Below are 23,906 nucleotides of genomic sequence, written 5' to 3'. Positions count from 1 at the left end.
TTTTTTTTAGATTATGTCTCTCACAGTGGACATGCACCTATGATGACAATTTCAGACCCCTCCATGATTTCCAAGTGGGAGAACTTGCAAAATAGCAGGGTGTTCAAATACTTATTTTCCTCACTGCATATAAATTATTATATTTAATTATTATATAAAAATATATTTTAAATAAATATATATATTTAAAACCTAACTTGTGATTCGGTCTTTTTCTACCAATAAACAAAAACAGAAATTAAATAAATAATAAACATATATTCTATACATTTATTTATATAATAATTAAATATAATAATAATAAATATATATATATATATATATATATATATATATATATATATATATATATATATATATATATATATATATATATATATATATAACTTATCTATGTAATAATTAAATAAAAATATATTTTAAATAAATATATATATTTAAAACCTAACTTGTGATTCTGTCTTTTTCTACCAATAAACATTAAACAAAAAGTAATTGAAGAAAAAAGATTATTAATATTTAAAATTGTTTATATATTAATTAAAAATATATTTTAAGTAAATATATATATATATATATATATATATATATATAAACTTGACTTGGGTGATTGAGTTTTTCAACCAATTAACAGTAAATATTTATTCAAAACTTAAATATATTTTTAAACATATATTTTCACACACACACACACACAAACACACACACACACACACACACACACACACACACACACACACACACACACACACACACACACACACACACACACACACACACACACACACACAAATAAGTTGTAATTAAATTGTATTTCTGACAAGGACTGTGGATGTTTTAGTTCATCCACACTCCAAAAGGCATTAGATAAGGAACGAATCAATGATTTTACCGGACACAAAAATATCTGGACTGTTAAAAACATCTGAATGTCATTGCATTAGATACAAAACATAATATGAAGGTGTAGATCATTGTTCTTCACTCACTTGCTTTTGTATTTTGTTAAGTATTGCAAAGACACTCATATATTTCTAAGAGTTCACATTCTTCTCGGGTCACTGTATTTGTTATCTTGGGACGTCCCCCCCCCCCCCCCCCGTCACCTGATCTCCAACCCTTCAAACATTAATGCATCTGTTAGCTGAGGTGTGACACACAGGTGTCATCTGAACTACTGCTCCAGTTTCAGTGTGTGTGTGTGGGACACCTGCTGTAATTACACTGCGTCTGAGATATTCCCTCTTCACACCAGCATCACATGCACTCTTACAATAACAGGCAATCCCAGAAAACATCAGTATGAGGTCAGTGGAAAAATCCAACAAATATGGGGATTATAAATATACTTGTGTTTCATTCAATACTGAACAGCAATTTAAATAGACCAATAAAAATAGATTGATTTAATTTATAAATGGACAACCATAATAGCAAAGCTATTGAAATCCTGTTGAAAAATCAAATAAATTATTTATGATGAAATGTTTATCAATTGACCACATATACATATATATATACACAAATATATATATATATATATATATATATATATAGAGAGAGAGAGAGAGAGAGAGAGAGAGAGAGAGAGAGAAATGAAATTGATATTTAAAGAAAACAGATAGTGTTAAATATTTATTTGAAAAAAAAAATATTTATTAAATAATTTATTTATAATTTATAAAAAATAATATAGAAATTATATTTAAAATAGTAATATTACAAAATTATGAGTACAAAATAAGCAAGTATTTTGAACTTAATATTGACAACGTATTTTATGAGAAAAAAATGTGTATGTATGTCTATATGTATTTATATAAAATATGTTGTCAATATTAAGTTCAAAACACTTGCTCATTTAGTTTGTAAAAAATCATGGAAATGCTTAATTCAGTAGATTAACTATTATATAAAAAAAAAATTGTAACAAAAATGTACAACTTAAAGTCCCACTGAAGTGCCTTGAAACGCGCAGCATTATTCAGTGTGTTGATGTAATTTCCACTGAAACAGGGAGAAGGGGCGGGGCATATTAAGATGCTCCTCCCCTTTTTTAGGCAATCCACCTTATTCTGCTCTAAACAATGCGCACTGCCATGACGACGACTCCGGTTGCCTACTTCCGGTTCGTAGCGCTTGACCTGTGCTAGCAGCGAGAGAATGAGTTCAAGCTCCTCATGTGCTGTTGTTGTTTGTTTAACAATTCAAAGAACTTTTTAGAAACTGAGTGTTTCGAGCATAAGATAAGAAGGAGATAAGAATTTATTTTTTAAAGAGCCGTGAGTCAAAAGAACCGGCTCTTTTCAGTGAGCTGAGTCAAACGAGCCGAAATGTTTACTTTTCACATCACATCGTTTTAAAAATAAAAACAGTACAGTATACAGTAGTCATAACTTAGAATTTTATTATAATTGTATTTCATATAATATACAATAATGTAATTTTTACTTGTCCATAACAACCCGAAAACTTGCCTGCTTGCCTTGCACATCTAATTAATGGGCAAAGTTTTCCGACTTTTTTTCTTATGCTTCAGTTTTAACGCTAATCACTCTAAACGTTTACTTTATTGAATGTATCTGATACGGAACCGGACATGGGCATTATCTCCTTATCTCGAAACACTCAGTTTCTAAAAAGTTTGAAATCTTCTTTGAATTGTTAAACAAACAACAACAGCACATAAGGAGCTTGAACTCATTCTCTCGCTGCTAGCACAGGTCAAGCGCTACGAACCGGAAGTAGGCAACCGGAGTCGTCGTCATGGCAGCGCGCATTGTTTAGAGCAGAATAAGGTGGATAGCGTTTAGTTTATATCACAGCTCGGTAAAGCTGCAGTTTCCTCCTAATCTCTATCCGTTTCTCCTCCTGATCTCCTCCATATCGCTTTAAAATACAGCATTATGTCCAGAATTCAAATGGAGCCGATTCGTTTTCTGGTCTGTGGCGACTCGCTCATGATCATGACTCTGGACCGAAGCTGCGGCGGTTCTCGTGACTCTAACGTGAAACCAGACTTCATTCGCCCCAATGGAAAGCATATTTACACTGTCTGAATAATTCCCTATCCCCTATATAGTGCACTATGAGCCGTGTGGAAAATAGTAAATGAGTGAAGAGTGACCGATTCCAGTCGCACCTTTCTAGTTATAGTGTAGGGGGCGGAGCTTCAGATTCTAGAGAGCATTTGATTGGACAGAAAATCTGATGAGAAGCTGAAGTGCAGAGTGATGTCATGAAGTGAGAGATTGTAAGTTTCTACCAATAAACACTAAACAAAAATATCTCTCAAAACTTTACTAGGGTGATATTGTCTTTCTACCAATAAACTTTAAAAAAACAGTGTACTATGTGCCATATATCATGTGGAAGATAGTAAATATGTGAACGTGACCGATTTCAGCCACAGAGTGATGTCATCAAAATCATTAATCCATATTAGTGGAAGTTTTGAACGCTTGTATCTTCTAAATGCGAGTTTTGTCATTGTTTTGGAGCACACCAGCTTATAACCAACCTTATACACTGATATACACACACTCTCTATTGTGCAGGAGACACTGCCGTCTGCAGCACCCTCGGGTGTTTCTGTCAGATGACACACTACACACTCTGCGCTCTGGTGTGTGTCTTACTGTTTATATGCCGGGGCGACCCAGTACGGGTTCTCTGAGGCTTCTTTGGCGTGCCGCAGGATGGCCTCTCGCGGGTTGCTGTCATCGGTTTTGTCCAGGGCGATGTTCTTCACGATGAAGGAGGACAGCGTTCCACCGTGAGCCGCCACACGACCCCCTCGACCTGCTCGAGGACACACACAGATCAGAGCAGCACAAATACACACACAAATACAGCATTCAGATGCAGAAAACAGGGGCCACCCTCCCTCGCTCACACAGAGGACGGATTATGACCTTTATCAAAGTCTTGATGTTTTCAGGCTCTACTAGAACAGGTTTTCCTGCTTGAATGTTGAATATTTTCCTCATATTCTCCATTGTTGCGGCTCCTCTCTTCCCAGTCTGTCAGTAACGCTCTGTTTACTTCCTGTCTCTATGAAGCCCCTCCTTCTGAAAAGCACACTGTGCTCTGATTGGTCGGCTGGAGCAGAGTGTTGCGATTGGTCGAGCGTTTCGAGTGTGTTTGGGAAATGTCCCGCCCCTTACCATAACCGCCAGTTTAACACACTACTAACTAACTCAACCAGGCCCCGCCCATTTATTCTGCATATGAATTATTATAATGAGATATTTACCAACAAAAAAGAAAAAATATATATTTTTTGTATATATATATATATATATATATAATTTTCTATTTAATATAATAAAATAACATTTATTTAATGTTTTTGTATAATTATATAATGATTAAATAAAAAATAATATATATATATATATATATATATATATATATATATATATATATATATATATATATATATATATATATATATATACACACACACACATATATGTGTATATATATTTATATATTTATTTTAGATATATATATTTTCTTTTTTGTTGGTAAATATCTCATTTTAATAATATATATATATATATATATATATATATATATATATATATATATATATATATATATATATATAATTAAATATTTTAGATATTATTTAATACATTAAACAGCTTTAGGGGTTTACTAGTTTAGCCTAGTAATATATTTTATATATATATACATGCATACATATATATACATAATAGATATGAATGAAACAAAAATAAATAAATAAATAAATAAATAAAATATAATATAATATATAACTTTATATAAAAAAATATAACTTCCTGTCATTCCTGCATGATTCAAACAATGGAATATCGCCAGTTTAACACACTACTAACTAACTCCACCAGGCCCTGTCCCTTTATTCTGCGTATTAATTATTATAATGAGGAATATTGTGACGTTCATTCCCGGAACAAACTCAAGACTACAATGGAGGCGTTTCAGGGAGTTCAGAACCACTGACACTGATATAGAGAAGAACCTGAGAAGAACTTTCTCATGATCAAACAGCAACATTACATTGAACATGGAAAAAGCATAATAGGTCCTCTTTAAGCAAAACATCCTCCTCGACGCGGGTAAAGTGTGTTTATGTTGTGATTAAACATGAGAGGAGCTGAGACGCGACTGATCGGAGAGTTTCTGAGATCTCCTGAGCGAAGGAGCCCAGACTCGCTGATCCTCGGCCAACACTAGAGGAGTGTTTACTCAAGCCGAGTCTCCGAGCCACACTGAAGCCTTCAGCATCCAGACTCACACTCTCAACTAAACACTGTAAGTGCCGTTTATTTGGACACTGTGCAAAATTGTGCTTGCTAATATAAGGTGAAAAGTTACAATCTGAGCAAATGATCCATGAAAGCAGTGCTAAACCTGAGAAGAGTCTATATGTCCACCTCAGGATGGATTATAGAACTATACGAGCCATTTCTGTTTATTTACTATACATTTTTGCGTTTTTTCAACCCTGGTGTTGAAACTTGGGATGTAGCAATACATTTTAAAACTTGATTTGGGTGATTTTGTCTTTTTCCACCAATAAACATAAAAAAATTAAATAAAATAAAAAATAATATATATATATATATATATATATATATATATATATATATATATATATATATATATATATATATATATATATATATATAATTTTCTATTTAATATAATAAAAAAAAAAACACGAATGCATACATTTATTATAATGATTAAATAAATATATAGTTATATATATTTTAGTGCTGGGCAACAATTAATCACGATTAATCGCATCCAAAATAAAAGTTTGTGTTTACATAATATATGTGTGTGTACTGTGTAGAATTTGTATCTATAAATACACACACATGCATGTATATATTTAGGAAAATATGTTATTTATATATAAAATATTTATACATAATATAAATGATGTATAAATATAAATACAGTATATACGTGAACATATTTTTAAAATATATATACACATGCATATGTGTATATTTATAAAAAGTAAATAATTATACACAGTACACACACATGTATTATGTAAACACAAACTTTTATTTTGGATGTGATTAATCGCGATTAATTGTTGCCCAGCACTGATATATTTATATAAATGTTGTACATGTATATATGTTTTATATAATTATATTATTATAATATTTATTTAATCATTATATAAATACATACATAATTTTTTTTTAATTATACATTTAAAAATGTATTATGTATAAAAATTAAATATTTTAGATATTGTTTATTACATAAAAAAATAGCTTTAGGGGCTTACTAGTTTAACTCTAATTTTGGTTTGTACTATATAATATAATATATAATATAATATAATATAATAAAAGCATATTATATATAATATATAACTTTAATTATATTAAAAAATATAACAAATAAAGGAAAATAGTTTTGATAATTTATCTTCCTGACATTCCTGCATTATTTATTATCTTTGTCATTTCCTAGATGTCACAATTTCGGAAAAGTTGGAAAAGTTTGCACGACCATTTTGCATGGAAAATATGGGACATAATTACAAAACATATTTTTTAAATGAGCTGATTGTCAGAACACGTTATATCTAAAATATGCAGTAGTTTTCACTGTAAAGAACGAGGGATTTGTGCCGTTAATGCTTTACAAACGGGACGTTGTTGTTCCTGAGCATCAGGAGGGTTCTCTCACCTGGACCGGAGACGGGCGGCTCGGGTTTGTGGGATTTGAGAGGATCCAGCCGGTCCTTTTCCAGCTGCTTCCTGGTGCTGCGCTGACGAGCCTCGCGAAACATCGGCAAAGCGTGAGCTGAGAAACACACACATCACATGAACAACAGGAAAAAAACAAACACTGCTTTTGTCACTGTTTTTCTATAGCGAGGGAGTTGCACTGCAAAAAAAATGCTTTTTTTACTAAGTTTCCAGTCCAAATATCTAAAAATTCTTAAAGGGATACTCCACTTTTTTTGGAAATAGGCTCATTTTACAACTCCCCCAGAGTTAAACAGTTGAGTTTTACCGTTTTCGAATCCATTCAGCCAAACTCCGGGTCTGGCGGTACCACTTTTAGCATAGCTTAGCATAGATCATTGAATCGGACAGGACCATTAGCATCTCTCTCAAAAAAATGACCAAAGAGTTTCGATATTTTTCCTATTTAAAACTTGACTCTTCTGTAGTTACATCGTGTACTAAGACCGACGGAAAATGAAAAGTTGTGAGAAGAGTCAAGTTTTAAATAGGAAAAATATCGAAACTCTTTGGTCATTTTTTTGAGAGAGATGCTAATGGTCCTGTCCGATTCAATGATCTATGCTAAGCTATGCTAAAAGTGGTACCGCCAGACCCGGAGTTCAGCTGAATGGATGCGAAAACGGTAAAACTCAACTGTTTAACTCTGGGGGAGTTGTAAAATGAGCTTATTTCCAAAAAAAGTGGAGTATCCCTTTAAATCAAGATGCATTTAGGCTACTAACTAGATGAGCAAAATTACATGAGATATGATGTCTTGTTTTCTGGGGGAATTAATCAAAATTAAGTGAGTTGATGCTTAAAAAAAGCACAATTATGTGCCAATAGGGTAAGAAAAATAATGTTAATTCAAACAGAAACAAGATTATTTTTCTGACCCCACTGGCAGATCATTTTGCTTGTTTTAAGCAAAAACTCACTTAATTTTGATGAATTCCCCCAGAAAACAAGACTTAACATCTTATGTCATTTTACTGCTTTAGTAAACGCATCTTGATTTAAGAAAAGTTTGATATTTGGACTGGAAACAAGACAAAAATACTAAGTAAGAAAAGCATTTTTGCAGTGTGTGGAAGTTTGTTGTTTATTTCTTGTGTTTATCCAGTCTGAGGTTAGTCAGGACTCTTCCATAAATGAGTTAGTGGGCTGTTTGATTACTTATTTTAGGCTTTTTTTTATTCTAGGCCTCAGAAACCAAAGTTATGTCCTTTTTTTGGTCTTTTTTGTAAATAAAATCCTTTCTTTGATATTATCATCTGGTGTCGTCTTCACTCGGGACAGAGGATTGAAGTGTGTTCTCGCCTTCCTCCTGTTTTACGCTTTTCCCTTTGTTCCCTCCCTCCCGACTCCTAGACGGGAACGTAACCACACACACCTCAGGAAATACTACGCTCTTCAAACGCGCCATAGCAACACTAGCTTTATTTACTTTTGATTAAGTCGCACACATTTCACAGTTTGCCAAACACAACCAAAATAAATGGCTGGATGTGTGTGTGTGTGTGTGTGTGTTTTACTCCAGGGTCACAGGGAGACGTAGGAAAGATGAAGCGATTTTCCATTCAGGCCTGATTCCACACACACACACACACACACACACACGCTACATTAAGCAAAAAGGTTAGCGGTGACACATGCCCGTTTGTTCCCTCACTGGTCCATCATCCTGTTTCACGTCACCTCAGATTTTCCATCGCTATTTCCTGAGCGATACGGGAGTGTTGTGGTGTGTGAGTTTTGAAGGGTTTTTAAGTTCACGGAGTTGATCACGCGCTGGTGTGTGTGACGCTCTCGTGGCTCACGCGTGTCTGATGGAGTCTCGCGCGCTAATGGCATCGTGACCCTCGGGTGAGACTCGGAGCGGGGCAATCCGATGGAAAGCACTCAATCCGTGCAAACACACAGACACACACACACATACACTCTCACACACAGAGACACTCACACACACAGAGACACTCTAACACACACACACACACACACACACTCTCACACAGAGAGACACTCACAGACACACACACACAGAGACACACACACAGAGACACACACACACTCAGACGAACAGACACTCCGACACACACACACACACACACACACTCTCAATCACACACAGAGAGACACACACACACACACAGACACACACAGAGACACACAGAGACACTCTCACACACAGAGACACTCAGACGAACAGACACTCCAATGCGCACATATACACACGCACTCACTCACACACACACAGAGAAATTCAGTCACTCACTCCCCACTAAACATTGGACGTCGAATAGACGTGCAGATCATGTCTATATTGGGTCCGTCGGTCCATAACCAATTCTGGACATCTATTAGACGTCCAAACTAGGTCCACTATTTGGACGTCCAACCATGGACCCAACTTGAACGTCATATTTACGTTCAACATTGGACCTGAACTGGGTAATTTTTTTGGACGTCATTTGGACGTCTATGACAGGTGCAGGAAATTTACATGATTATTAATATTTTTTTTAATTTACAAATGAAGAGCTCTTTTTCAAAACGCGAGTTTGTCATGTCATTTTGCGGTGTACTGAACCTATTCACTGCTCCATCCACGTTTCCAAACCGCTATATTTAAAATGTACTGCAAGATGCAGTTTCTTTCCAAACCGCCGAACCTATTTTTAGCCTAAACGCGATAATCAGAAATTATCTCACTCTCTCACCCTCAAATCACTCACGCCAGACGCTCAATTCGCCTCATTCGTGCCGCATGGCCTCCAGATGCGTGTAAACGCGTCTTTACATCAGACGCTCTTCGTGTTTGGTGTGAACACATCAACAATTTTGTTGTTTGATTTAAAAATCATTGTTCAACATGTTTAGACTGATAACTGGAGACGCATACAAATGACTGATGCTGTAGCTCAAACAGTAGAGCGTTGGCGCTTACAACAGAAGATCACGAGTGTGTGTGTGTGTGTGTGTGTGTGGAGGAGAAGCCACTGTTTTGTTTGAGCGCACTGAGCGCGATTATTGTTTGAAAAAGACGTATCGTATCAAACAAACTTTTGTGGACGGACGTCAACATTAGACGTGCGGAAGACGTCGAAAAAAGACGTCGCCTGGCGTTACAAAACAACCCCTTCAATGGACCAAATTTGGACGTCCAAAAATTACATGAAAATGACGTCACTACGACGTCACACTGCGCAGTGGGTCACTCACTCACGCACTGACTCACTCACTCACTCTCCCACTCACTCTCCCACTCACTCTCCCACTCACTCTCTCACTCACTCTCTCACTCACTCTCTCACTCACTCACTCACGCACTGACTCACTCACTCACTCTCCCACTCACTCTCCCACTCACTCTCCCACTCACTCTCCCACTCACTCTCTCACTCACTCTCTCACTCACTCTCTCACTCACTCACTCACGCACTGACTCACTCACTCACTCTCCCACTCACTCTCCCACTCACTCTCCCACTCACTCTCCCACTCACTCTCCCACTCACTCTCCCACTCACTCTCTCACTCACTCACTCACTCACTCACTTCACTCACTCACTCTCCCACTCACTCTCCCACTCACTCTCCCACTCACTCTCCCACTCACTCTCCCACTCACTCTCCCACTCACTCACTCACTCACTCTCCCACTCACTCTCCCACTCACTCTCCCACTCACTCACTCACTCACTCACTCACTTCACTCACTCACTCTCCCACTCACTCTCCCACTCACTCTCCCACTCACTCTCCCACTCACTCACTCTCTCACTCACTCACTCACTCACTTCACTCACTCACTCACTTCACTCACTCACTCTCCCACTCACTCTCCCACTCACTCTCCCACTCACTCTCCCACTCACTCTCCCACTCACTCTCCCACTCACTCACTCACTCACTCACTCACTCACTCAGAAATTCAGTCACTCACTCACTCACTCACTCACTCACTCACACACTCACACACTCGCTCACTCACTCACTCGCTCGCTCACTCGCTCGCTCACTCACTCGCTCGCTCACTCACTCACTCGCTCACTCACTCACTCGCTCACTCTCCCACTCGCTCACTCGCTCACTCACACACTCACACACTCACACTCTCACACTCTCACACTCTCACACTCTCACTCACACACTCACTCACACGCTCACACGCTCACACGCTCACACGCTCACACGCTCACTCGCTCACTCGCTCACTCACTCACTCTCCCACTCACTCACTCACTCACTCACACACTCACTCACACTCTCACTCACACTCTCACTCACTCACTCACTCACTCACTCTCCCACTCACTCACTCACACACTCACTCACACTCTCACTCGCTCACTCGCTCACTCGCTCACTCGCTCACTCGCTCACTCGCTCACTCACTCGCTCACTCGCTCACTCGCTCACTCGCTCACTCGCTCACTCGCTCACTCGCTCACTCTCCCACTCTCCCACTCACTCACTCACTCACTCACTCACTCACTCACTCACTCACTCACTCACTCACTCTCCCACTCACTCACTCACTCACTCACTCGCACACACACTCACACGCAGGTTAATGGGTCTGTGGCAGGACTGACTGTAGGATGGGTTAGTCGGGGCAATATTATCATCCGCCGCTAATGCTCATGTGTCTGTGGACATTCAGCGTATAAACGTTTGACAGCAATGCTGGAAATAAAGCATTTTTTTAATACAAAATTAGATTTTTTGTGTTACTAATAGCAGTACAATAATACATATATGCAAAATATAATATATAATAATTAATAAAAATAAAAATAATTAAATTAAATTTATAAATTATATTTGCAATACATAATATATTTTTATTATATTTATTAGGCTGGATCTATTCAGGAAAGATTTCTGAATATTATTAATATTAATACAGAGCGTATAATATTTTTATTATCTGATTATTAAACACTGCTTCACATTTTTGTGGAAACAATTTTTTTAATTTTCATGATTATTTGAAAAATAGAAAGTTCAAAAGAGCAGCATTTATTTGAAAAATAAATCTTTTGTAACTTTAAAAATTTAAATTAACCTCACTTTTGATCAGTTTAATGCACAGGAAGTGAAAGACGGCCCAATCGAGAACAGATTTTATTATGATATTGATACATTTTGTACATTTCGTTTTCTACATGATGAAACCGTTTATCATTTATTTTGGAGTTGTCCTCATTCAGTTTGTTTTTGGTCAGATCTCTGTTCCTTTATTAAGGCTCATGCCCAGCTTTCAACTGTGCTTTAAAAATGTGTTATTTGTTTTTTCTCTTACGACAAATCTTCTCATAAGGAATATTACTTCATTAATCTGCTTCTTCTTTTAGCTAAATGTAGTATTCATAAATGTAAATTTGGAGGAAACAAGCCTTTGAAAAATAAGAAAACTGCAAAGTGTGTTTCAGTCTGTAAACATTTGCACATTTTTGTTTAACTTTTAAATTTGTCAATTTGTTTCTTTATATATGTATTTTTTGTTTGTTTGTTTACTCAATGTACACCCCTGACAGTAGTTTTAATTCTTTAAAATCAATAAATAAAATAATCAATACATTAAAAAAAATCAATAAATAAAAAAGACGGCCCAATCAAGCAGCAAGGCAATCAGACCACAAGTAAAACTGCTAGGCCACGGCTCTGACATATACATATACATATATACACACACACATACATATATATATATATATATATGTATGTGTGTGTGTATATATGTACATGTATATATATATGCAAATGTATTTGAGCACATTCCATATGATCTGGTCATATACTCACGGGTGATGATGTAATCTTGTGTCAGCGTCTCAGCGTGTTTCTCCTTCGTCTTGCTCTTTACCACACACAACATGGCACCTCTGAAGAACAATAAAAATAAAAGAACATAAGCTTTAAAACAACTATAAATCAAGATATAAAAAGATATAGTTTAATTTATTGCCTCAAATCTTTTTTATTTAAGAACCAGAAATCTCACTGTCATGCAAACATGCTGTTTTGAATGAAAAAATGCATGATAAACACAAAATAAATAAATACAATTATATATTCTCAAGAGTCCTGGAAAACCTGGATATATGAAGGAATATAAATGTAAATAAGCTCTAAAATATATATATTTTTTATTTGTGAGTATGAACTACTGAAAATTTGAATTATAGAATTCATCGATTATTATATACATTATTTTAAATATATAATTACAGAATTTATTTATTATTAAAATAAATTTTTAAAAAAATTTTGTAAATAAAAAAATATTCTATTATGTCAAGCTCTAAAATATATCAGGTAAACATTATTGGGTCTACTGGAAAATTTAATTATAGAATGTATTTATTATCATATAAATTATTTTGTACATATTAGCACTCCTATTTTTTTTAAATGAAACATTTAAATATACATATTCTATTTATGTCAAGCTCCAAATTATTAAATCAGACTGAAATTGCTATTTGTGAATAAAAAATAATAATAAAAAAAACCAATTATGAACAATTATTTTATTTATTATTGTATAAATATAATTTTATTTATTATAAATAAATATAATTATTAATTATTTTAATATATTACCGCTCCTAGTTTTTGTAAATAAAAAGGTTTAAACACAAAAGCGCTTTGTTTCAAATTTTTTCTTGGACAATTCGTCTTGTGTTTGACAACAGTGACTTTGTTCTAAGCGTGCAGACGATTGATCTTGCCCTGATGAACATGATGTCATGATGAACGAGAACGAGAACGAGACTGAGTGAGTCATTTCGCTGAGTTTCCTCGCTTTAATCATTGGGTTCAATCAGTCCAAATCTGGCTGTAATGGTAACTGGACAAACACGGGTGTAAAAACAGGGGAGAGTGTGAAGTGTGACGGAGACCTCTGACTCTTGACTGGGTCGTAGTAAACCTTCGCCAGACCGTTCCCCGTTCCAACCATGATCTGGTTCAGCTTGGGATGCCAAAGACAGCGGACAACACTCTGAAACAACACCAGAGGAGAGAACGAGAGTGAGAATTCATTATAGATAGATAGATTTTTTTATTTAAAAAAAACTTTTGCATTTGGATGGCTATAAAGAAAATGGGCGTGGCAAAATAAACTCAAAAGCCTATAAATTCTAAACGAAAACTCAGAACTTCATGAAAATTGGTGCGCATATGTGACATAACATTCTAAACAAGCATGCAAAATGTTATGGAGATCGGACCATAGGTGGCGCTATAACTGTTAAAAAGCTTTGAAAACCATATGTTTCCTATGGTAAATTGCCTGTAAATGGTCTTTTCCATCTCTGTAATCACAAGGTGTTTCACACATCCACACAATATGCATATCATTTGATAGATCTCCTCATACTGAACAACTTTGCATTCACATCCATGAATATTTTATTTGTCCTCGAGAGGAAATTTGTTTCCACCGTAGATGCGTACATAACACAAACACACATAACATGTTCAATTATCAACATATCATAATACCATCAAAAATAGTCGCTGACATCACAAAAACAACAACAGCAAGAGAGCATACATGACGTATCAATGGGCGATTTCCTATGTATTTAGAGCTCGTATAGATACAGGAACAAAACTCTTACTATTCCTGGCCTTTCTACACATCGGTAACCTATACCTGGCTATATCTATGGCCAGAAGGCAGGAGGATAAAATATTTGTAAAGTGGGTGGTCTGGTTCATTTAAGATTTTTGTGTCTTTTGCAACGTGAATGTAGAGACACAATCTGATAAATTAGGGGTAGGGATACCAATAATTTTACTTGCTAAATAAGTTATCTTCAAGAATTGGTTCTTGTTGGTAACTGTTAGCGGCTCAATAATACTGGGATACAAAAGACGACGACGACGCGGCTGAACAGACAAGCGTCTAAGTTTACGAATAGCTGTCAGTCTTCGTTGACAGCACTTGTAAACCCCAAGAGTGTGCCGGTTGAAGTTGAGATTTCATAATCTTTTATGAAATCATATTATTTTTAATGAAATCATATTATTTGAACATAAACCGATGGCAGAGGGTGACGTCTGATATCTCTCGCACTCCAGCTCATCTCCAGTTGACTATATTTGGCGTTCGGGAAGAGGCCTGGATCTGAATGACAAACGGGGCATGTGTGAGGATTTGTGGGCATGTGTGTGTGTGTGTGTGTGTGTGTGTGTGTGTGTGTGTGAGCCGGAGGAACAGACTCATGAATACCTGGAATCACATGCAGGGGAAATGTCTTCATGCAGCACATTTCTATACTGTAAACCCTACACTGTAAACAATTATGTGATCAATAAGTAATGTCAACATATGTTTTTACATTGCTTTAACTCATCAAAATAAGTTTCAAGTTATACAAGATTCAACATTTTTTGAAGTCAGTTTAATGCAATTTTTAGTTGAAATGACTTAAACATCAGAGTTGATTGTATTTAAAAAAAATTTTTTACAGTGTAATGCTCAACATAATTAGTTGTAAACAAACTATTTTGTTCAATAAATTAACTTTTATGGGTATTTAGAAACTTTCTTTTTCTTTTGAGTTCACAAAACTGAGACATTTTATGTAATCTGAATTGTTTCATGGTTTTGAGTTTTATTAACTTGTTTCTTTTAATTTAGATTAATTTAGATTTAATTTAATTTAGAAACTTAAATTTAAACGAAACCGGGCTGGGTTTAAATTTAAACGAAATTTCTATTTCCCAGCATGCTTTGTATGGCACTTGAAAGGGAGAGTAAATGCTAAAATTAAGTGTTCTTAAAAAAAAAGTTTTTTGTGCGAGATTAATGTTAAGTGGGAGATTTAGTAGTTTAATTTTGTTAACATTGTGTTACCAATTATCAAGTTAGCATTTATTGAATTAGCTAGTTAAACCTAACCAAGTTTCCACTACTAAAATTTATAAGTTGAAATTACATGATAATTTTAAGTTAAATGTATGAATTAGATTACTCAAATATAAGTTAAGAGCAATTAAAATGTATGAGTACAAAATAAAAATCTGCTAGTTCTGCTTACATAAACTTTGAAACTGATTACCTCAATTTTTTTGAGTTTTGCCAACTTATTCTGATTTACAGTGTATACAATGACAGTTCATTTGTGAGCATGTACAAAACACGGCACCATTAAAGTAAAAAAACACACACACAAAAAAAACTATTACCATTTTACTTGTGACTGAAGAAAATCTAATCCAAATAAATACATAAATATAGCAGATTAATAAAATAATTAAAATTAAATTATATAAATTATAATTAAAATTAAATTATAATGTATTATATTTTCCATAAGGAAATAATAATAATAATAATAATATCTACTATGTAAAATATTATATAAAATAAATAAATAAATAAATACAATTTTTAAATGTTATGCTCTCAAATCTCATTTGCATTCTAATTGAAAGCTATAGAGGAAGAATGTCAGTGAATAACGACTTAAATTTGGGTCTGCATCCTATGAATTCTGCGAAATATACTAAATATCTGTCAGTCACATTTATTTATAAAGCACATTTTAAAAACAATAGATGTCGGCCAAAGTGCTGTACAAATGTTAAGCAAATAATATTAAAACTAGGACACAACACATAATCACATGCAATGCACAAATTACATCACTGCACCTACTTATGACTATATGCAGTAATAAATATGATGATTTTAAATCCGTTCTTAAAACTCATCTATGTTGATGCAGATTTAATGTAAAGTGGCAGATTATTCCAGAGCTGTGGAGCAGCCACTGAAAAGGCACGAATCCTGGGAACAATCAACCGTAGACTATCATTGGTTAATCGAAAGATGTCTGGATGTATGATGAAACGAAAGGAGATCAGAAATACATGCAAGAGCCAAACCGTGGAGGCCTTTATAAACAAACGATAATGCTTTAAACTGGATACGATATTTGACTGGAAGACCAGCACTGGCAAAATATGTTCCCTTTTCTTTGTTCCAGTCAAAAGTCTAGCTGGACAAGCTGGAGACGTGACAGTAAAGACTGTGAGACACCCAAGTACAATACATTACAATAATACAGTCGGGATGAGATGAAAGCATGCATTACAGACTCCAAATCTTTGGATGATAAAAATGACTTCATTTTGGCTATTTTCTTGAGTTGATAGAAGCAACTTCTGAACACAGCACTGACTTATCAAATGTCAATGCTGAATTCCTACAATTCTAGCATTTGAATGAAGGGTAGCAGATAAAAGGTCCTAATTTACTGACAAACATCTCTGTGGAAGCAGAGGGGCCAAAAACTAAGACTTCTGACTTTGCTTCATTTAACTGAAGGAAATTGGCTGACATCCAATGACTGTCATCCTTCAAAAAATCAAATAAACACTGTAAACTAGAAACATCATTTTGATGTAAGGGAAAGTAACACTGACTGTCGTCTACACAACAGTGGTATGAAAAATGATATTCCCTAAAACTGGCATTCAAAGGGAGCATGTGTAATGAAAGTAAAACTGGACCCAGCATTAAGCCCTGTGGAACCCCATACAAAACTGATGCACAAGATGACGAATCCCTGCCAATCTCCACAGAAAAGGTCCTGTCTTTTAAATATGAAGCAAACCCATTTAAAGCACAACAATATAGTGCATAAAAGTCATACGGACTACTTCTATGGTCTTTGCATGGTGTTTGTCCTTTTTTTTTAGCTTGACAGATGTGAACTGTCATGCAAACACGCCGTATTGAAAAGAAATGCATTTAAAAAAACATTAAATTAAAAAAAGTCAAACAAAATTAAAATGAAAAGCAAAGTAAAACAAAACAGGTTTGGAATCAAATGAGTAAATAAAGTTGTACAGAAAAAAGACGATCTGGATGGATGGATAGGATAGGATGGATTGGTGGATGGATAAGATGAATAATATGGATAATATGGGATGAATAGGATGGATATGATAGGATGAATAAGATGAATAAGATGGATAATATGAATAATATGGGATGAATAGGATAAGATGGATAAGATGGGATGGAGGATAGGACAGGATGGATGGATAGATGGGATGGATAAGACTGGATGGATGGACAGACAAATAGAAAGATGGACAGACAGACAGATAGACAGATAGATAGATAGAAGAATATCCAGCAGTTATGGGGGTCCAAATGCACTTGAAATATTATCTTTTGGCATTAGTTAACAGCACAGGAGAAGCACAGTAAAAAAAAACAAAATCACTATACTTCGTCCAAGAAAGTCCTCTATCTGAACAGATCTTAAGTTCTGTGCAGTTAATTCCCTATGCAGTTAATTCCCTGTGCAGATCACTCCCTGTGCAGATCACTCCCTGTGCAGATCATTCCCTGTGCAGTTCACTCCCTGTGCAGATCACTCCCTGTGCAGATCACTCCCTGTGCAGATCACTCCCTGTGCAGATCACTCCCTGTTCAGATCACTCCCTGTGCAGATCACTCCCTGTTCAGATCATTCCCTGTGCAGATCACTCCCTGTGCAGATCACTCCCTGTGCAGATCATTCCCTGTGCAGATCACTCCCTGTGCAGATCACTCCCTGTGCAGATCACTCCCTGTTCAGATCATTCCCTGTGCAGATCACTCCCTGTGCAGATCACTCCCTGTGTAATTAATTCCCTGTGCAGATCACTCCCTGTGTAGATCATTCCCTGTGCAGATCACTCCGTGCAGATCACTCCCTGTGCAGATCACTCCCTGTGCAGATCACTCCCTGTGCAGATCACTCCTTGTGCAGATCACTCCCTGTGCAGATCACTCCCTGTTCAGATCACTCCCTGTGCAGATCATTCCCTGTGCAGATCACTCCTTGTGCAGATCACTCCCTGTGCAGATCACTCCCTGTGCAGATCACTCCCTGTGCAGATCACTCCTTGTGCAGATCACTCCCTGTGCAGATCACTCCCTGTTCAGATCACTCCCTGTGCAGATCACTCCCTGTGCAGATCATTCACTGTTCAGATCACTCCCTGTTCAGATCATTCCCTGTGCAGATCACTCCCTGCGTAGATCACTCCCTGTGCAGATCACTCCCTGTGCAGATCACTCCCTGTTCAGATCACTCCCTGTGCAGATCATTCCCTGTGCAGATCATTCCCTGTGCGGATCACTCCCTGTGCGGATCACTCCCTGTGCGGATCATTCCCTGTGCGGATCACTCCTTGTGCGGATCACTCCTTGTGCGGATCACTCCCTGTGCGGATCACTCCCTGTGCGGATCATTCCCTGTGCGGATCATTCACTGTGCGGATCATTCCCTGTTCGGATCATTCCCTGTGCGGATCACTCCCTGTGCGGATCACTCCCTGTGCGGATCACTCCCTGTGCGGATCACTCCCTGTGCGGATCATTCACTGTTCGGATCACTCCCTGTGCGGATCACTCCCTGTGCGGATCACTCCCTGTGCGGATCACTCCCTGTGCGGACCATTCACTGTGCGGATCATTCACTGTGCGGATCATTCCCTGTTCGGATCATTCCCTGTGCGGATCATTCCCTGTGCGGATCATTCCCTGTGCGGATCACTCCCTGTGCGGATCACTCCCTGTGCGGTTCATTCCCTGTGCGGATCACTCCTTGTGCGGATCACTCCTTGTGCGGATCACTCCCTGTGCGGATCACTCCCTGTGCGGATCATTCCCTGTGCGGATCATTCACTGTGCGGATCATTCCCTGTGCGGATCATTCCCTGTGCGGATCACTCCCTGTGCGGATCACTCCCTGTGCGGATCACTCCCTGTGCGGATCACTCCCTGTGCAGATCACTCCCTGTGCGGATCACTCCCTGTGCGGATCACTCCCTGTGCGGATCACTCCCTGTGCGGACCATTCACTGTGCGGATCATTCACTGTGCGGATCATTCCCTGTTCGGATCATTCCCTGTGCGGATCATTCCCTGTGCGGATCATTCCCTGTGCGGATCACTCCCTGTGCGGATCACTCCCTGTGCGGTTCATTCCCTGTGCGGATCACTCCTTGTGCGGATCACTCCTTGTGCGGATCACTCCCTGTGCGGATCACTCCCTGTGCGGATCATTCCCTGTGCGGATCATTCACTGTGCGGATCATTCCCTGTGCGGATCATTCCCTGTGCGGATCACTCCCTGTGCGGATCACTCCCTGTGCGGATCACTCCCTGTGCGGATCATTCCCTGTGCGGATCATTCACTGTTCGGATCACTCCCTGTGCAGATCACTCCCTGTGCAGATCATTCCCTGTGCAGATCACTCCCTGTGCAGATCACTCCCTGTGCAGATCACTCCCTGTGCAGATCACTCCCTGTGCAGATCATTCCCTGTGCAGATCACTCCCTGTGCAGATCATTCCCTGTGCAGATCATTCCCTGTGCAGATCACTCCCTGTTCAGATCACTCCCTGTGCAGATCAGGAAAGACCTGTGAGGCATTGGGTGAATCTGCTTATCCTCCTCCAGCTGTTCATCTCAAACCTGAGCCTTTCTGCCTTCAGTTAAGCCTGCCTGACCTAGAACAGGGCTTTAGACCCCACCCCCCACGTCCCGTAGCAGGGGTCTCCACTGCACTGATTGACTTAACGGGATGTACGGGGTTAATCCTTCTCTGTCGGCATGTGGCCGAGTAATTGATTATTTAGAAAAAGATCTGGAAGATTTGGCCGCGGATCGGAAATGTGCTTCCAGCTGAGCCTTTTTTTGGCGGAATACAAATATAATCTGCTTTACCTTGATATCATGTGTGTGTGGAGGCTTTAGATCGTGCACATCTGTATATTTGAGGATCACGACAGAGTACATGGGAATTCAGTTTCCTAGCCTGAAAAAAGCTAAATATAGCGATATACACAGTCAAAACTAAATTTATTCAGACATCTACAACATTTCTCACATTATCACAGTTTATTCACTATAGTTTAGAAAATGGTAATAAAATATGAGCAGAACTCAGTTGATATTTGACTGGTTTTGTCCGTCCTTCTGTTAGACTGTCTCACACATGAATTATGTTGAATATCTGTCAGCTGTTAAATTTAACTACACAATTAGATAATACCAGTTTAGCTCAACCAATCACCAAGCAATGCTTCATTTTGTTCAGTCTGTGTTTAAAAAGAGCATTAGCAATTAAAGACAAAACACTTCAGCAAAACATGCTCAGTGTCGGAATAATTTTTGGTCCTAAATTTTTAATATTTTTACTGGTAGTCACTGTATGAAGAATTATTGGGTATAATATGTCACAGTTTACTTTATTTTGCTCTCCTCACTTACATAAATTAACTATACTGTCCTGCACCCACTAGTAAAAAAAATATAAAAAATGATATCTGGTCTGGTCTGAATTTTTTTTGGGTTTGACTGTATATCGGCCCAAACATGCATCAACGGCTCAACGAGTCCATCATGTGCCAGTGAAACAAACACTCATAATGCAGAGTATTTATATGCAGCTCAAATGTTTCTGCTAGCACGAAGAGGAATGATAATAATGGCAATGTGAGTGAATCAGGTCTTTCTTCAGCACATTTACTGCGGTTATGGCAAAAACTGAAGCATCTTATTCAATCTTCCATCTTTTCCAAGCAAAACAAGCTGTTTACAGGATAAGCTTGTGCTTGGATGAGCAAGTGGAACAAATATGGACAACATGTACCTTAGAAGACATTAGGATGCTTTCATGTCACATAATAATTTTAATAATAAATTACATATAAAAAATTACATAAAGTATAGCACATTTCTTTGCTTTAATGAAATAATGGTAATAGTAATACATTACATATAATTTACAATATAATTCAATATAAATGAATACAATAAAATAATAATTTAATAATATATAACTAAAAAATAAATAACTAAAATGTCAATATACTAATTTGCAATGATTAATAATAATAATAATAATATATTAGATATAAAATACATAATATAAATTAATGAAGCAAAACATTTCTAATATATTAATTTGCAATAATGAAATTATTATAACTTGCATGCATAAAATATGTATTAATAAATGTAATACTAATAATGGTAATGTGATGAATAAAATACATAATGTATATTATATATACAATAAATAATAATACAAATTATAACATTAATTTGCAATAGTTATACACTTTATATAAAATAAATACTACTACTAATAAATTAAGATATATAAAATATATAATGTATATAAAGTGCATGTAATATTAATGATGAATCATTAGTGAATCAGGTCTTTCTTCAGCACTTTTACTGCGGTTATGGCAGCATTTCAGCAACTTATTCAATCTTCCATCTTTTCTAAACAAAAGAAGCTGTTTACTGACAGCAAGAGCACAGCGCCGGAGACGCACAGATGCTTTCGTTATGTTGGAGTAAAAGGGAACAAAGGGAGCTAAGGAACATTAATTTGTTGGTATGACAATTAGAAATTAGACTGCACAGAAATGGAAACTGAACTACAGGTAGCCCTAATACACAATAAATGTAGTCACGCAATGCTGATGTTGTTAACATTAACAATTTGAGAACAAAGAATAATTTGTACGGTTTGACGTGATACAAGCGATCGTTAATCAGCGAGATTTACTGCAATGCTTTTTTCCCCTTAGTTGCTCAGAATAAAAGTGGATGTTACTTCAGATTACATGAACCAGTGGAAGTTCTAATGTTGGTCATAGGGGAGCGGGGAACAACGTAACACGGGGCTAGTTGTAACACACTTGTTTTAAATACTTCCACACATGCTAGGATGACGAAACTTGGTGTATTTACTAGTTGCCATATCAACACTATATAGAGAAAAAATTGCGCCAAAATAAATTTTTTTTTGGAAGATATCCATTGACATTTATTAAACCATAGCAAAAGTAAATTTCTTACTTAAGTTAATTTTTCATCTCTATTTTTTGTGTTTATTTAAAATTAGACAAATCTGATAATATTTTAATCTCCAATATGTTATTTAACAGTTGAGAGAGTTCTTTAATGCTTCGCTAACTAGCAGAAGACACTAGCCAGGTTTAAATCCCAGTTGTGCAGGTGGGGCATGTTGTCACACTGCGTTACAATGTGCCCCTATTAGAAATATGCTATTATATTCTATACTTTTATTAATTCTAATGAGAAAACATGAGAAAAAGGTGAATAAAGACAGAGTCAATGTTCAGAAATTACAAATGATTTGTTTTGAACTATGTTGTATAGCTGTTTTCCTGTGTTCGTAGTCGAAACTCAAAAATGAGTTTATATTTAATTATTAAAAAATGCCATTATTTTATATGAAAAAGTTAATAATTGTATTTTATTTAGAAAATATTTTAGTTTGTCTTGTATATTTTTTATTAGATCAGCTAGCATTTTAAGCTGTCATATGGTCATGTTACAATGTACCCCTCACATGTTACAATGTACCACACCTATGGGGCATGTTGTCACATTTCACTTCCATTCTTTCGGGGTATATCAAGAAAAAAGTATATACTGTATTAATAAAACAAAACCACATAATTGTACTAGACATGTGGGAAATTAATGTGGGAAAAAATAAATACTGACAGCCACACATTCTCCTCAAAACATCGAATTGATCCGCGCTGTGCCGTGCCGAGGCACAACCCACGTAAAGCTGATAATTCCGCGAATGACTGCAATTGCAGATTTCGAACAGAGATGGCGACAAAGAGGAAAAACTATGGACTGCAGCTTTAACTAATGTTAACTAATGAACCTTATTGTAAAGTTTTACCCTTTATATTGTATGTCTAGCTTCAGTTTTTCTGTGCAAGTCCAGAAGCCTGTAAAAACGGTCCCGTAAACACTATATCAGTTGAATCTGAGAGCAGGGCTGGTTCTGTTTTAGTTCTCCGGGCATGGAGTCGCAGGAGGACGCAGATGTCTCACCTGGTTTTTGCACCTTGTGAAAAAGTCCTGGAAGTGGAGAACCACCCCTGGAGTATTTACTCTGTCCAGCGCGGGGTTATTTCAGTGTTTACACTCACATGATTGGTGGCTCTGTCTGTCACAGGACCACTTCATAAAGACAGCATTTAAATTCTTCAGTCGTCCTGCTGGATAAACACCGTAAATAGCTCACTCGTCAGGTCAGCTATAAATAACTTTAGTCCTC

General features: G+C 36.7%; 1 protein-coding gene across 1 annotated transcript in view; it reads right to left on the bottom strand.

The window, feature by feature from the left end:
* The window catches only part of wdr70 (WD repeat domain 70), a 91,271-nt gene that overhangs the window by 4,284 nt on the left and 63,081 nt on the right, over positions 1–23,906 (bottom strand). The window contains exons 14-17 of the mRNA XM_084103925.1: positions 13,667–13,767; positions 12,567–12,646; positions 6,712–6,828; positions 3,639–3,801 (exon numbers count right to left, since the gene is read on the bottom strand). Coding sequence (XP_083960051.1) covers positions 3,639–3,801; positions 6,712–6,828; positions 12,567–12,646; positions 13,667–13,767 — 461 coding nt within the window. The remainder of the gene's footprint in view (positions 1–3,638; positions 3,802–6,711; positions 6,829–12,566; positions 12,647–13,666; positions 13,768–23,906) is intronic.

This window comes from Abramis brama (genome assembly GCF_963993115.1).
Source record: "Abramis brama genome assembly, chromosome: 25".
In the NCBI taxonomy this organism is placed as follows: Eukaryota; Metazoa; Chordata; class Actinopteri; order Cypriniformes; family Leuciscidae; genus Abramis; species Abramis brama.
This window is presented reverse-complemented; position numbering and strand designations above follow the sequence as displayed.